The sequence below is a fragment of the Oryctolagus cuniculus genome, chromosome 19, assembly GCF_051225735.1.
Source record: "Oryctolagus cuniculus isolate XC-2025 breed Fujian yellow rabbit chromosome 19, ASM5122573v1, whole genome shotgun sequence".
Classification (NCBI taxonomy): domain Eukaryota; kingdom Metazoa; phylum Chordata; class Mammalia; order Lagomorpha; family Leporidae; genus Oryctolagus; species Oryctolagus cuniculus.
Genome location: NC_142885.1, coordinates 4,021,045 through 4,034,546, shown reverse-complemented (window position 1 = coordinate 4,034,546; position 13,502 = coordinate 4,021,045). Strand labels below are relative to the sequence as shown.

The 13,502-nt window shown below is 63.5% G+C and overlaps 1 protein-coding gene across 7 annotated transcripts in view; it reads left to right on the top strand.

Moving 5' to 3' along the window:
- MAD1L1 (mitotic arrest deficient 1 like 1) overlaps positions 1 to 13,502 on the top strand; it is a 280,457-nt gene that overhangs the window by 47,121 nt on the left and 219,834 nt on the right. For 5 of the 7 annotated variants that reach the window (XR_016225664.1, XM_089320739.1, XM_070064279.2 and 2 more), the window contains exon 10: positions 4,315 to 4,401. Coding sequence is in view for 6 of the 7 variants with exons in the window: in XM_089320739.1 (XP_089176865.1) it covers positions 4,315 to 4,401 (87 nt within the window). In the remaining variant the exon portion in view is untranslated. Of the gene's footprint in view, positions 1 to 4,314; positions 4,402 to 12,467; positions 13,283 to 13,502 lie in introns of those variants that run through there. The other 2 variants (XM_089320741.1, XM_070064281.2) reach the window with 1 other exon arrangement.

Below are 13,502 nucleotides of genomic sequence, written 5' to 3'. Positions count from 1 at the left end.
CGGCAGCCTGACGGGGAGTTAGAGGCCTTTTCCCCGTGCGGAGGTGGTGGCCGACTGTGGCCGAGGGGCAGTGTGACAGGCGTCTGCCGGGTGGCCTGGGGCTGGTGCTGAGCGGAGTGTGGCCTCCATCCCCTGTCGTGTGTGCGAGTCAGGGTGTCACAGAGGGGCCCTGGCTTGGATGAAGCCTGGATGTCTGTGTCCTCCAGAATGGGCTCTGGTCTCCTGCTCAGCGGCCTCAGGGGCCTCTGGTAGCCACCAGGACCTGGCCCGGGGCCCCGCACGGCCTGGAGCTGCTCTCGCTTCTCTGGGGAAGCCACAGTGCTCTGTGCGTCCTGGGGCTCCGGCGGGCTAGGTCTTGGAGACTCGTGACCCTCCTGACTTGATGCCCCCTCGCCTGGGCGGCCCTGCCTGGTGCTTTCTACGCGTTCCTGCACCATGCAGCCCCATGGAGGAAGGCCGTCTTGCTGAGTGACCCCTTCCCCGGGGGGCACGCCCGCCGGCACCCGGCACAGCAGGCCCCGGGTCGTGTCCTTTGGAGAAGTTGCCCCCCGGGAGGAGCTCCGTGCTGCGTTGGGCCGACTCCGGCCGTGGCTGCTCCGCCACCTCTGAGGACTGCAGTCCTGCCTGCGTCTCTTTCTTTCCAACTCAGCGGAACTGGCACTCGGGGCTTCAGCCAGAGCCAGGGCATCTGCTGTCAGGGGCTCAAAATAGCTCCTGCTGGGTCTGGAGTTGCTTTACCCAGAAATAAATCGGCGGCCTGACTCCCCGCGAGCCTTTGTCGCTCTGAACGCAGCTGAGTTGAGTCCGAATTCAGCGCAGATCAAACAGAGACCCCCGCCCCCCCACCCAGCAGTTGGGATGAAAGGGGCTCACAGCTGAAGCAGGGCTTTCAACAGCAGATGTCGTGGCTCGGGCCACGGCTGGGCCGGCTCTGTGCTGTCAGCTCCCAGTTGCAGGCTCCGGGGGCCTCTTGCTCGCTCCGTAGCCTGTGAAGTGCAGGTTTTAGAGCGGCCTCGCAGGCACTATTTTTAGGCTGTAATGGTACTTGGCCTGATGCCATTGAGTTGCCGGCACTTAGCTGATCCCCAGGCCGCCCGGTAAGCACTCCTGAGTGGCTTTTACCACACACAGGTCAGGAGCCTTCCAGAGAGGAGCCACTCTGCCAGCGGCGGGAGTCTGGGCCTCCGCTCTCGGGGGAGTGGCGTTGGGGCGGCCTTGCCCAGTAACCCTTCGTGGGCCCGCCTCCTTCAGGGACTCGCTGCCCCCGGGGCTCCCACCGCCCAGCTCCCACGTGCGGGGCCTTCTCATGCCTTCCCCTGGGCCCAGGCCCTGGCATGTGCCACGTGGAGTAGGGCCTGGTAGGTGCCTTGTCCAGTGCCCGCTCCTGGGTGCCAGGGCTCCTCCTTGGGTTTCTTCCTGAACTGGCTCAGCTCTGATTTACGCTTACACGTGTAATGTGGATTCTCAGTTTAAGAACTCCAGATAGCACCATCAAGTCGGGGCTACCTCTGTCTGCTCCAGCAGACAACCCAACCCAGCTCCAACCTGGAACAAGCTGCCGGGCTGTGCTGTGGGCCTCCGCGGACGGGCCCGGGGCAGGAGTGTGTCTCCTGGTGTGACGTGCGGGAGGCTGCCGGGCCCACTTGCCCGCTGGCTGTGCTGTGGGCCTCTGTGGACGGGGCCGGGGCAGGAGTGTGTGTCTCCTGCTGTGACGTGCGGGAGGCTGCCGGGCCCACTCGCCCGCTGGCTGTGCTGTGGGCCTCTGTGGACGGGGCCGGGGCAGGAGTGTGTCTCCTGGTGTGACGTGCGGGAGGCTGCCGGGCCCACTTGCCCGCTGGCTGTCCTGTGGGCCTCTGTGGACGGGGCCGGGGCAGGAGTGTGTCTCCTGGTGTGACGTGCGGGAGGCTGCCGGGCCCACTTGCCCGCTGGCTGTGCTGTGGGCCTCTGTGGACGGGGCCCGGGGCAGGAGTGTGTGTCTCCTGCCTCATGGGGCCGCTCTGTGCTCACATACCCAGGGGACACGGTCACTCGGTGATCACACCTTCCCTTGTCCCTTCACAGGACTCCTCAGACCCTGGCCCGCCGGGGGCTCCGGTGTCTGTACCGACTGCGCTCTGAGCCGTGGGCTGGGCGGCTGCTCTGTGGCCCAGCGGGAGTGTCCCTGGGGGGCTTACCCTTCCGCAGCCAGCACACTCCCTGCACTCTCTGCATCTGAGAGACGGGCCTTGGCCTCAGTGTGCAGATGTCCCCGCCTCCATCCGGGCGTCTGGGGGTGCTCAGGCCCTTGTGGCTCAGGGGAGGAACGTGCGTGTGGGCATGTGTGGTGTGCCTCCCCCCTGCTGCCTCCCAGGTCACAGTGCTGGCCTTGGGAGTGCCGCCAGGCCCCTGGGAGGTCCGACCGCCGTCTCATCAGGCCAGGGTCGGGGCTGACGGAGGCTTTCCTCGTCCGTGTGAGCAGTGTTGGGTTCAACTTTTTTATTTTAATCAAGATTATTTATTATTTATTTGAAAGGTGGAGTACAAAGAGAGAGGGGAGGAGAGACACACAGACATCTTCCAGTCTGGGTTCATCCCTCAAGTGGCTGCCAACAGCCAGGGCTGGGCCGGGTGGAAGCCAGGAGCCAGGAGTCCAGCCGGATCACTCCCGTGGGTCCTCTTCCGGGCCTCTCCAAGTGCACTGTCAGGGAGCCGGACTGGGAGCAAAGTAGCCGGAGCTTGATCTGGCACTTCAGTGGGGGTACTGGCGTCGTGCGTGGTGGCTTGACCTGCTGTGGCACACTGCCTGCCAAAAGGCCAGGGGTTCACCGTTTGACCAAAGAGCCCAACCGGAGTGGTCACCCTGGCCTCGAAGGGTAGGGCTGTCTTGGGAGCCCAGCAGCCATTTTGTCCCGTGAGAACTGGCTGTCGTGCCCCCTGCCCCAGCGTTTCCATAGCTGGGAAATGCAGCTGCAGGTGGCTGAGAATGGGCGGTGTTTGCCGTGGACACCTGTGTCACAGTGGACACCCGGGTTCACATTCCTGCTCTGCCCTGGTCCCACTTCCTGCTGGTGTGCACCCTGGGGCAGCAGGAGACGGCCCAGCCGCCCACGTGGGGGATAGGAGTTGGGTTCAGCCTGGCCCAGCCCCGACTGCTGCAGGCGTTTGGAGAGCCAGCCGGCAGATGGGAGGTCCCTTGCCCATCTGTCTCTCTGCCTTTCAGACAAAATGCATTCAGAGGATGGCGTTAGACACATCCTCCTCGCATGGCACACGTGCTTTGGCCCTGAGGCTGGACTCTGGGGAGAGTGGCTGACCCTTCGCCTCCCTCCCAGGCATCAGTTTCTCAGAAAATCCCTTAGATTCGTGAGCATTTTCCCACCCAGCTGATTGCTGACCTACAGGGCCCTGTTCCCGCCAGACGTCCAGGGAAGAGCCCTGTCCTCTGTGGGGGACCCTGGGAGTGAGCGCCGGCTCTTTGCAGATAGGAGACCAGGGATCCTGTGGCCGGGGTGGGGGGGTGCAGGGGGAGGGCGGGGCTCTGCTCGGGGAAATGAGTTCTGGGGACCTGGTGCCTGCGCTGGAAGACGCGCCAGAAGCCCCCACCAGTGGCAAGCAGGGTCGGTGACGGCCGTCCTTGGTGCCCTGTCAGGCAGTACTGGCTGGGGAGCGGCTGGGGCTGGGGGCTTGAGCAGGCTTGTGGAAGCCGTGCCTTTTCTGGTTGAAGATCTGGGGAGGAGCCCTGTGGGCAGTGTCGCCTGACGCGAGGCTGGGGGCACGCGTGGGCTGTTGCTGCACGCGACGGAGCTCTGCGCGGGATCTGCAGGGTGTGGGCTTTAGGTTCGGTGTAGGCAGGGAGCGCCACGCTTGGCTTCTTTAGAGGTCCCTGGCTGTGCCTGCTGTGAGTGGCTGCTGCTGGTGCAGCACGGGGCTCACTGGCAGGGTGCTCTGACTTGGTGACTAGTAGCCATTCTGCCTGTGTGGAGCGGGGTCTCCCCTCCCACGAAGTGCCTGCCTCGCCTGTGTGGCCGCGGTCGGCATTGGACCCGATTCCCTCGGCCGTGAGGCTGCGGCGTGGCTCACCCCATGTGGCCCTGGTGCCTGCTTCCTGTGTATTCCTGTGTGTGGCAGGTGGCGAGGGAAATGGGGGGCCACGTGCTGTGTGCCCACGCCCTGCCCTTCCTCTCCTCTGCCACGTTGCTGGGGGTGGGCCTGCTTGGAGGCAGCATGGTGAGCAGGTGCTGCCCAGGGCCGGGCGGCTGTGGGCCGTGGCGGGTGTGGGGTGCAGAGGCGGGGCCTGGGCTCAGCTGGAACCTGTTGTGTCACCTCTCTCCCCAGGACTCCGGAAGACCTTTCCAGATTCGTCGTGGAGCTGCAGCAGAGAGAACTCGCCCTGAAGGACAAGAACAGCAGCATCAGCAGCAGGTGCCGCGCCCGCCCGCGCCGCTCGGGGGCTGGGGTTGGCGGGCGGCGATGCCCGCGCTCCTGCCGCGTGGGTCACAGCATGGTCCGGATGCCCTGCCAAGTCGCCCCTCGGGCGTGCTGGCTCGGCTTCCTGCTATGGGGCTTCTGCTCCGACGTGGGCTTTCCTGTTGCTCCCTGGGGCCCCGTCCTGGTGCTGAGGCCTGGTCCCTGGGGTCCCGGTGTGTGTGGACTGTGCCCTCCAGAGAGCAGAAATGCCAGCCCGGCAGCGAGCCGAGTGGGCAGCTCACGACCCATGCCTGTTTGCTGTCTTGTCTTAGGGGAGTCGAGCCCTCCTCAGGTTGGAAAGCTGACCAGCACCCAGCAGAGTGCCCTGTTTACAAGTACTTGTCTGCTGCCCAGGTGCAGCTGGAGGGAGGGGCATGGGGTGGGCCGTGGAGAGGGTGTAGAGCCGCCCCCCTCCTGGCCCTGCGCGTGCACTGCAGCTTGAAGCACTTTTTGTTTTTTAAAGATTAATTTATTTATTTGAAAGGCAGAGTTACAGAGAAGCAGAGGCAGATAGAGAGAGGGAGAGGAAGAGAGAGAGAGGGAGAGGGGGAGAGAGAGAGACCTTCTATCCACTGGGGGGGGGGGGGTTCCTTCTATCCGCGGCAGGGGGAGAGCGATATCCACTGGGGTGGGGGGAGAGAGAGATTCCTTCTATGGGGGGGGGGGGAGAGATACTTTCTATCCACCAGAGAGAGAGAGAGAGATCGACCTTCTGTCCGCTGGTTTGCTTCCTAAATGGCCTCAACGGCCAGAGGTGGGCCAGGCTGCAGTCAGGAGTCGGTCCTTTATCTGGGTCTCCCACATGGATGCAGGGGTCCAAGGATTTGGGCTGTCTTCTGCTGCTCTTCCAGGCGCGTCAGAGGGAGCTGGATTGGAAGCAAAGCAGCCGGCGGGGTGGCAGCTGCACCCGCCGTGCCCAGTGCTAGCCCACTCTGAGCCACGCTGAGCTTCCACGGCCCCCTGCAGCACCGCCCCACCCTCATCACAGGCTCTGGAGCGCGGCCCCTGTGGGCCACCTCGGACCTGTGCGAGTCCCCTCATTAGGAGTTCTCACTGTGCTCTGCTGGAACGCCTGTCACTCGGGACACGCCCAGGCTCTAGGAGCTCTGTGTCAGCACCTGGGGACAAAGGTGGGGACAGGGACGGAGACGGGGACTGGGGCAGAGGGACGGAGATAGGGACTGGGACAGAGACAGGATAGGGATGGGGACAGAGACGGGGACAGGGACAGGATAGGGATGGGGACAGAGACGGGGACAGAGACAGGATGGGGATGGGCACAGAGACGGGGACAGGGACAGGGATGGAGACTGGGACAGGGACGGAGACGGGGACTGGGACAGGGACAGGGACGGAGATGGGGACAGAGACGGGGACAGGGACGGAGATGGGGACAGAGACGGGGACAGGGACAGGATAGGGATGGGCACAGAGACGGGGACAGGGACAGGGACGGAGACGGGGACAGGGACTGGGACAGGGACAGGGACAGGGACGGAGATGGGGATGGGGACAGAGACAGGACGGAGATGGGGATGGGGACAGAGACGGGGACAGAGACAGGGACAGGCCTCCTGTGGGCAGCCATGACCTCTGCTGCTGGCAGGTGCCCACAGGCCTTCTTGGCTGAGGCTGGGCCCTGAGTCTGCCCCAGACAAGTGTGGAATTGCCACAGTGAGCTTTCGTGGGGCCAGCACGGGCTGAGTTGCTAGAGGCCGGTGCAGGTGTGTGTGGTTGATGCCTGGACGTGGGTGGCCATGACTACGGCAGGATTCCCCGGTACCCTGTGAGGCCTGCCCAGTGGATGGAGCTGTGAACAGGGCTGGGCCCGTGCTTGCTGTGGGTCATCCAGCCACGGCCTCATCAGGCGGTGGAGAGAGGGAGCACCTTAGTAGTTTGTTAGCAGCCAGGAGGAAGGGCTTCTTATTCTGGGGACTGATGTCACTGGGAAACAGGGTTTAGGAGCATCTGGTTGTGTTGGACATAATCACATCAGTTTACGTTAAAACCTCCGTGATGAAGATTGCCTTTTGCTTTCAAAGCCACTGTCAGATGAAACAGGCATTAGAAGCGATTGGAAATTAAAGCTTTAACGTTCGCCCAGCGATCCCCTTCCTTTCACTTTGAAAATGAAACAGAATGAACTATTAGGGGAGCGGAGACAGGCTGAGTTTTCTCCTGCCAGACGGCGGTGTCTGTGGCTGGTCTCCACCCAGAGAGCTGCGTGGGGCAGGCCACTGTGTGTGCCCCACCCCTGCCCCAGCACCGGGTGCGCCTTGGGCTGAGCAGCCACCTCCTCCTGGGGATCTTGGGGGTCTTGGGAGTGGAGCCCCTGCCCCAGGGAGCAGCTTGTGTGCTGGGAGGACGTCTGAGTGACTCCTGGGCCAACCTCCACTCTTGGGAGCCTGGGTCCCTGGAGAGCCTTGTAGCCTCTTGGGGGTAGGGCCACTGCCTCTTCTCTCCCACGAAGCAGGTGACCCAGCCCCCTCCCCACAGGTCTTGGTGGCCAGGGGGCCCTGGTTCTGCCCTGGCTCCTGGGAACGCTTTCAAGGGTCGGTGCTTCAGCCCCTGTGAACCATGGGCTCGTCCTTTAGTGCAGGAGGACTGCAGAGGGGGCTGGCAGGTGCCGCCGCTGCCCAGCGTGGGGCCTGTGCTGGACACGGTGCTGAAGGGGTGGTGTGTGTAGGAGGCATGGTGACCCCAGGCCCTGACGCTGGGGTTCCTGGTGGGTCTGCTCACCGGCGAGGTCTGCTCCCTGCCAGGCTGCTGTGTTTCTGTCTTGCCAGCTGCAGGGTGCTGGGGCTGCGCAGTGCGTCCTGTCTGGGAGCCGAGATATACTTGGTCACTGCGGCTGCTGCTTGGTGGCGCTGGGGGAGCGTGTCCCAGCAGAGCGTGTCCCAGCGGCTTGGTGGCACTGGGGGAACGTGTCCCAGCAGAGCGTGTCCCAGCGGCTTGGTGGCACTGGGGGAGCGTGTCCCAGCGGAGCGTGTCCCAGCGGCTTGGTGGCACTGGGGGAGCGTGTCCCAGTGGCTTGGTGGCACTGGGGGAGCATGTCCCAGCGGCTTGGTGGCACTGGGGGAGCGTGTCCCAGCGGCTTGGTGGCACTGGGGGAGCGTGTCCCAGCGGAGCGTGTCCCAGCGGCTTGGTGGCACTGGGGGAGCGTGTCCCAGTGGCTTGGTGGCACTGGGGGAACGTGTCCCAGTGGCTTGGTGGCACTGGGGGAGCGTGTCCCAGCGGCTTGGTGGCACTGGGGGAGCGTGTCCCAGTGGAGCGTGTCCCAGCAGCTTGGTGGCACTGGGGGAGTGTGTCCCAGCGGCTTGGTGGCACTGGGGGAGCGTGTCCCAGTGGCTTGGTGGCACTGGGGGAGCGTGTCCCAGCGGCTTGGTGGCACTGGGGGAGCGTGTCCCAGCGGCTTGGTGGCACTGGGGGAGCGTGTCCCAGTGGAGCGTGTCCCAGCGGCTTGGTGGCACTGGGGGAGCGTGTCCCACAGTGGTGACCTGGGGCCCAGGTTCAGTTGACAGTCGCGGGCTGTGGGCAGGTGCGTTGAGAGCCGGTGTGTTCACATGCTTGCGGGCTTGTGTGTGCTGGGGCTGCCATTCCCAGCCCTTCGTTCACTCCCCAGTGCCAGGAAGGACACAGATCCCTGATCATGGGAGGCCCCAGCAGCGGCAGTAGAGATGGGTTTGGCAGCTGTGGCCTTTGCCCTCAAGTTGCCTGGCCATGCTGGCTTTGGTGAAGTCTCCGCCTCTTCCTGTTACAGTCACACCTGGCTGTGGGCCCTGGGGGTGTGGGCCGCCCCTGGATGCTTCTGCAGTGCTGCGGGCCAGGCTCCCGCTCCCCCTGCCCCAGGAAGTGCTGGTTGTCCGCCCTGAGGAAGGGCTGCCCTCACCACGGAGGGGCATGCATGCGTTCATGTAGAAGCCAGAGCACAGAGAGGGAGGGAAAGAGAGGTCTTCCATTCACTCCTTCACGCCCCAAATAGCGACAGCAGCCAGGGCTGGGCCAGGCTGAAGCCAGGAGCCCGGAGCTGCTTCCGGGGCTCCCACGTGGGTGCAGGGGCCCAAGCACTTGGGCCCTCTTCTGCTGCTTTTCTTAATGGGGAGCTGGATCTGAAGTGGAGCTGCTGGGATGTAAACTGGCGCCTATATGGGATTCCAGCATTGCTGGCAGTGGCTTTTCCCACTGTGGCACAGCGCCAGCCCTTCAAGGAGTGCTTTAAGACGTTGGTCTGTGACCTGTGTGCAGAGCCTGGCGCTGGGTGTGGGCCTGTCCCGGTGCTGTGAGAATCGTCCCTGTGGCGCACTCTGTGAATACCGTGTCCTTGGGCTGAGTTCCAGGAAGAGGAGGCAGGGCTGGGGGTGCTGGTCCCCACGAATTTGCCCCGTAGGAGGAGGCTGTGTTGGGCTGCGGAGCCTGGAGAAGCAGGCTCCTGGTGTGGTGCTGGCTCAGGCCTCTGCCAAGTCCACGTGCAGAGTTCGGGCCTTGCTGCCAGTGTGCGTCCTGCACGCGTGGAGCCTGACGCTGGAGACTGCCAGTGAGCCCTGGGCGCGTGGAGCCTGACGCTGGACCCCTTCTGTGACGGTTATCTTCCATGGTTCTCCAGCGACACTGGCAGCCTGTTTCAGGGACACACAGCCCCTCCTCCCCGGGGGGCCCCTGGGTGAGAGTCTGCTGGGACCCTGGCAGGGGGTATGGAAACAGCGTCCTGCACTGAGCAGATGCTGGGGACGAGAGCCACCTGCTGGGCCACTGCAGCCTGGGGCGGAGGAGGTCCCTGCGTGCCCTGGGGCTGCAGCCTTGACCTGGGCTGGTGAGTCTCAGTTCTCCACCACGCCGGGACAGACGCTTTCTCATGTATTCGCATGCTCAGGGCTGGAGGTGCGTCCCTGTCCACTGATGGGAGGGCTGAGTGAGAGCACGCCGTGACCCGCCTGTGCGTGGTGACGCCTGGCCATCCCCGATGGCAGGGTCTGGGAGGACGTGTGCACAGGCTGGGTGTGGGCTTGGGGTCTGCAGGGAGCGTCAGTAGGCAGTCCTCGGGGGAAGGCTAGGGTTGGCCACGCTGCCATCTGGCCGGCCTCTGCTCTCCATCCTCGAGCAGCTCCAGCGGCACGGCCTGTCCCTGGTGTGAGTGCTGCCAGTTCTCCGTGCCCCCATGGGAACGTGACTGCCCCCAGTGAGGCTGGCCTCCACTGCCCTGACCTTGTTTCTGCTGCTTTGCCTCTTGGTTATATGGGCTGAGGACAGAGCCAGCTACTCAGGATCTGAGATGACATGGCATGTGTCCCCGCCACGGGGCTCCCCAGGGGCTCCCGGATACCTGCTCTGCCCTTGCTAGGCCCTTGCTAGTGTCGGGGAAGTGCTGGGGCCCTGGAGAGGAGGCTGCACTCCTTCACGGCTCAGACAGTCCTGAGCATGGGCACATGAGGACCGGGACGCGGTACAGTAGTGCGTGGTGGTGGTGGAGGTGGTGGTGGTGGAGGTGGTGGTGGTAGTGATGGTAGTGATGATGATGATGGTGATGGTGGTGGTGGAGGTGGTGGTAGTGATGGTGGTGGAAGTGGTGGTGGTAGTGATGGTGGTGGTGGTGGTGGTGGTGGTGGGGATGGTGGTGGTGGTGGTGGTGATGGTGATTTTGGTGTTGGTGATGATGAGAGCAGTCAGCGTTGATTGGACATTTGCCTGCAGCAGACATTGTGCTAAGCGCTTGCTGTGCAGTCTGTCACTTGGGCCTTCAGGGCAGCACTGAGAACGGCTGTCCTTCTCCCTGTTTGTCAGGAAACTCGAGCTGCAGGTTGATAGCTGGGCAGCAGGAGGCAGGGCTGCCAGCGGAGGTCACGTGGTCTGAGGATGGACTGCGAGTGCCGTGGGCGCGTGCCCCTGCCTGTCTGCAGCCAGTGTGCCCTGCTCAGTGCTGTGTTAGGTGCAGGTGCAGGGGGGATGCGCGGGGAGCAGGTGGCGCGTGCTGCCTCGGGCCTGATGAGTGTTGGTACAGTCAGCCTTCGAGTGCTCCCTGCTCAGACCCAGGATTGCCGTATCCACTGCAGTTGGTGCCGAAGGTCTCGTCCTGTGGTCTCAGAGGAGCCCTTGACAGAGGCCGTCAGGTGATGGCCCTGCAGCCACGTGCATCGCCCTTCCCTGGGTGCCTGAGGCACTTCCTGTGTCCCAGGGGATTGCTCTGGACGCTTGGCCTGGCCTCCGCTCCTGTGCTGCATGGGCCCAGGAACTATTTGTGATGAGGACTCCGGAACAGACGCAGGAGACGCATCGTGCCCCTCCCCAGCCCCCCGCGGGGCTTTCCTGGCGTGTGGTGGGGTCTCAGTGTGGCTCTTCTGCACTCCCTGGGCTCTGGACCATCCTCCAGGTCGTCCAGGAGCGTGATGAGGCCTCGTCGTCCCGGTCATGCGTGTCTGCAGGAGCAGCAGGGCTCTCTGGAGGGCCAGGTGGGTGGTGGGGTGTGTGCGTTGAGTGTTGTTGCGCTCTGCCGGTGGAGCTTGCCCTGGGCTCGGGCTGTGTTCTTGGACCCGCTGCTGGGGAGTCCGTTGTTCTCAGATGGTTTAATTGGCCTAAGTGCTGCTGGGAGCTGCCCTTGAGTTACGAGGAGGAAGAAGTAAAATGACCTGTGGCTCATGGACAGGGGCCTCGCCGCGTCGCCACGGGTTACTGCTCATTGTTGAGGAGCTGGGAAGTACGAGGGTACTTGAAAATGCTCGTGGAAACATGGGATTCAAAGACAAGTTAACTTTGGTGGGAGAGAATTGTCTGTGCGCGATTGTTTCTTATGCACACCTGCACGAGCTACGTGACGCCCCCGATAGAGGTCAAAGCTGTGCCTGTTCTGAAATAAGCTTTAGTCGTGTTTTCCACATGCTTTTTGGAGGGCCCTCGCATGACTTCTCAGAATGGGTAAGGCATGGCAGGGGTGGGTTTCCCTTTCCTCTTTTTAAAATTAAGATTTATTTATCTATTTGTTTGAAAGGCAGAGTTACAGAGAGAGATGGAGGGGGTGGGGGGAGACAGAGAAAGAAAGATCTTCCACCTGCTGGTTCACTCCCCATATGGCCGCAGTGGCTGGAACTGAGTCTCTCCAAAGCCAGGAGCCAGGAGCTTCCTCCAGGTCCCCCATGTGGATGCAGGGGCCTGAGGACTTGGGCCATCTCCTGCTTTCCCAGGTGCGTTAGCAGGGAGCTGGATTGGAAGAGGAGCAGCCAGGACTCGAACCAGCACCTATATAGGATGCTGGCGCTGCAGGCTGGGGCTTTCACCCGCTGTGCCACAACACCGGCCCCAGCAGGGGTGAGTTTTATAGTGGGCTCCACTGGGTGAGAAGGTACATCTCTTGTGTGTGGTCAGTGGCGATGGCCAGAAGGGCTGGGCTGGGGTGGGTGTTAAGACAGCCCTCGTGATGCCCCATCCAATCAGAGTGCCTGGGTTGGAGTCCTGGCTTCCTGCTGACCCCCCCCCCCCCGCCCCCCAGAGCAGTGGTGACGCGCGAGGATTTCTGTCCCCGCTGCCCCATGCGAGACCCAGGTTGAGTCCCAGCTCCTGGGTGGCCTGGTCCAGCTGTGGCTGTGTGGGTTAATCAGCAGAGGGAAGATCTCTCTTTCTCTCTTTCTGCCTTTGAAATAAATAGAACTCAGGGGAGAATAGAGGGAGGGCTCAGGTGCCAGGTGTGTGAAGGTGGTGTCTGTTGTGCCCGTCAGGTGGTGAGTTGGTGTGGCCGCGGCCAGGCTGCGTGCCACCAGGCCTCATGCTCGTCTTGTCCAGTTACTGTCCAGTTGGCCGTGACGTAGACAGAGGCCTCGCTGCGTCCAATCCATTTGGTGCCACTGGCAGTAAACGAGCTGTGGCAGAGGTGTCAAGCCAGCCGTGTCCAGTGGGCCGTCCTCACGCTCCCTTGGGGCAGGCTTGTCCCAGGGACCGGGCAGGATGCACCATGAGCTCTGCCCGGCCCTTGGCGGCACCCCTCCTCCCGGGCCCGTCAGGGGACGTGTGTGGCCTTGTCCTCTTGCCCCTCCACCTTCCCTGCGAGGCTCATGGCTGCTGTTTCCCCCTGGCGGGACCGTGCACCGGTCTTCCCCACAGTCTGGACGCCACGTCCTTCCTGGTGCCGCATCCCTGACCGCCCCTGCCAGCACGTCCCTACTCTCCCTCCAGGTTCTCTGTTTACTTGGAAGGCAGAGATCGGGGAGAGGAGGAGAGAAAGGGAGCTGGGTGGGGCGGGGAGAGCCCCTGTTGGCTGGTTAGCTCCAGCAGCGCCCCAGGAGGCTGGGTCAGGGCAGAGGTGCACAGCACCGCCCGCGCTCAGCCTGGGTCAGAGGGACACACTGTTCACTGTGTGCCCCGGGTGGCCTGGCAGGACCCCTTACGAGTGGCCGTGCAGGGTGGACGGGGCTTCCGTCTTGTGTCCATCCCACTGTGTGTCCCAGGTGTCCTGGCAGTGGCCGTGGAGGGTGGCTGGGGCTTCCGTCTTGTGCCCATTCCACTGTGTGCCCCGGGTGGCCTGGCAGGACCCCTTACGAGTGGCCGTGGAGGGTGGCCGGGGCTTCCGTCTTGTGCCCATTCCACTGTGTGCCCCGGGTGGCCTGGCAGGACCCCTTACGAGTGGCTGTGGAGGGTGGCCGGGGCTTCCGTCTTGTGCCCGTTCTGCCCTGCCCCACCTCCTCCCTTCGCTTGCTCAGCTGCCTGCTTTGGCAGGAGCAGCAGCTGCCGAGGCAGATGATTGGTGCCTTGGGGTTCCCGCAGCTGCTGGACAGTGGCCACCTTGGCGCCCATCCTGGCCGTGCTGCTTGTCAGCTCAGAGCCACCCACAGCTTGCTTGCTGCAGCCTTGGCAGGTGAGTGTTTGAAAACTGTTCGCGCGGTGTCCTGCTGGCGTCCGACGTTGCTGTTTGCTTTGAGCCTGAGTGATGAGCTGTCTGTTCCCCTCTGTGCACGGGGGAGGCTGCTTTCACTGCAGGCCCGGGACTGTTGGAGTGGAAACAGACCAGCGTCCTGCTTGCCCTGGGCTTTGAGGCCCAGAGGGCAGATGTGGCTCAGCAGAACGCCCGCTGCTTG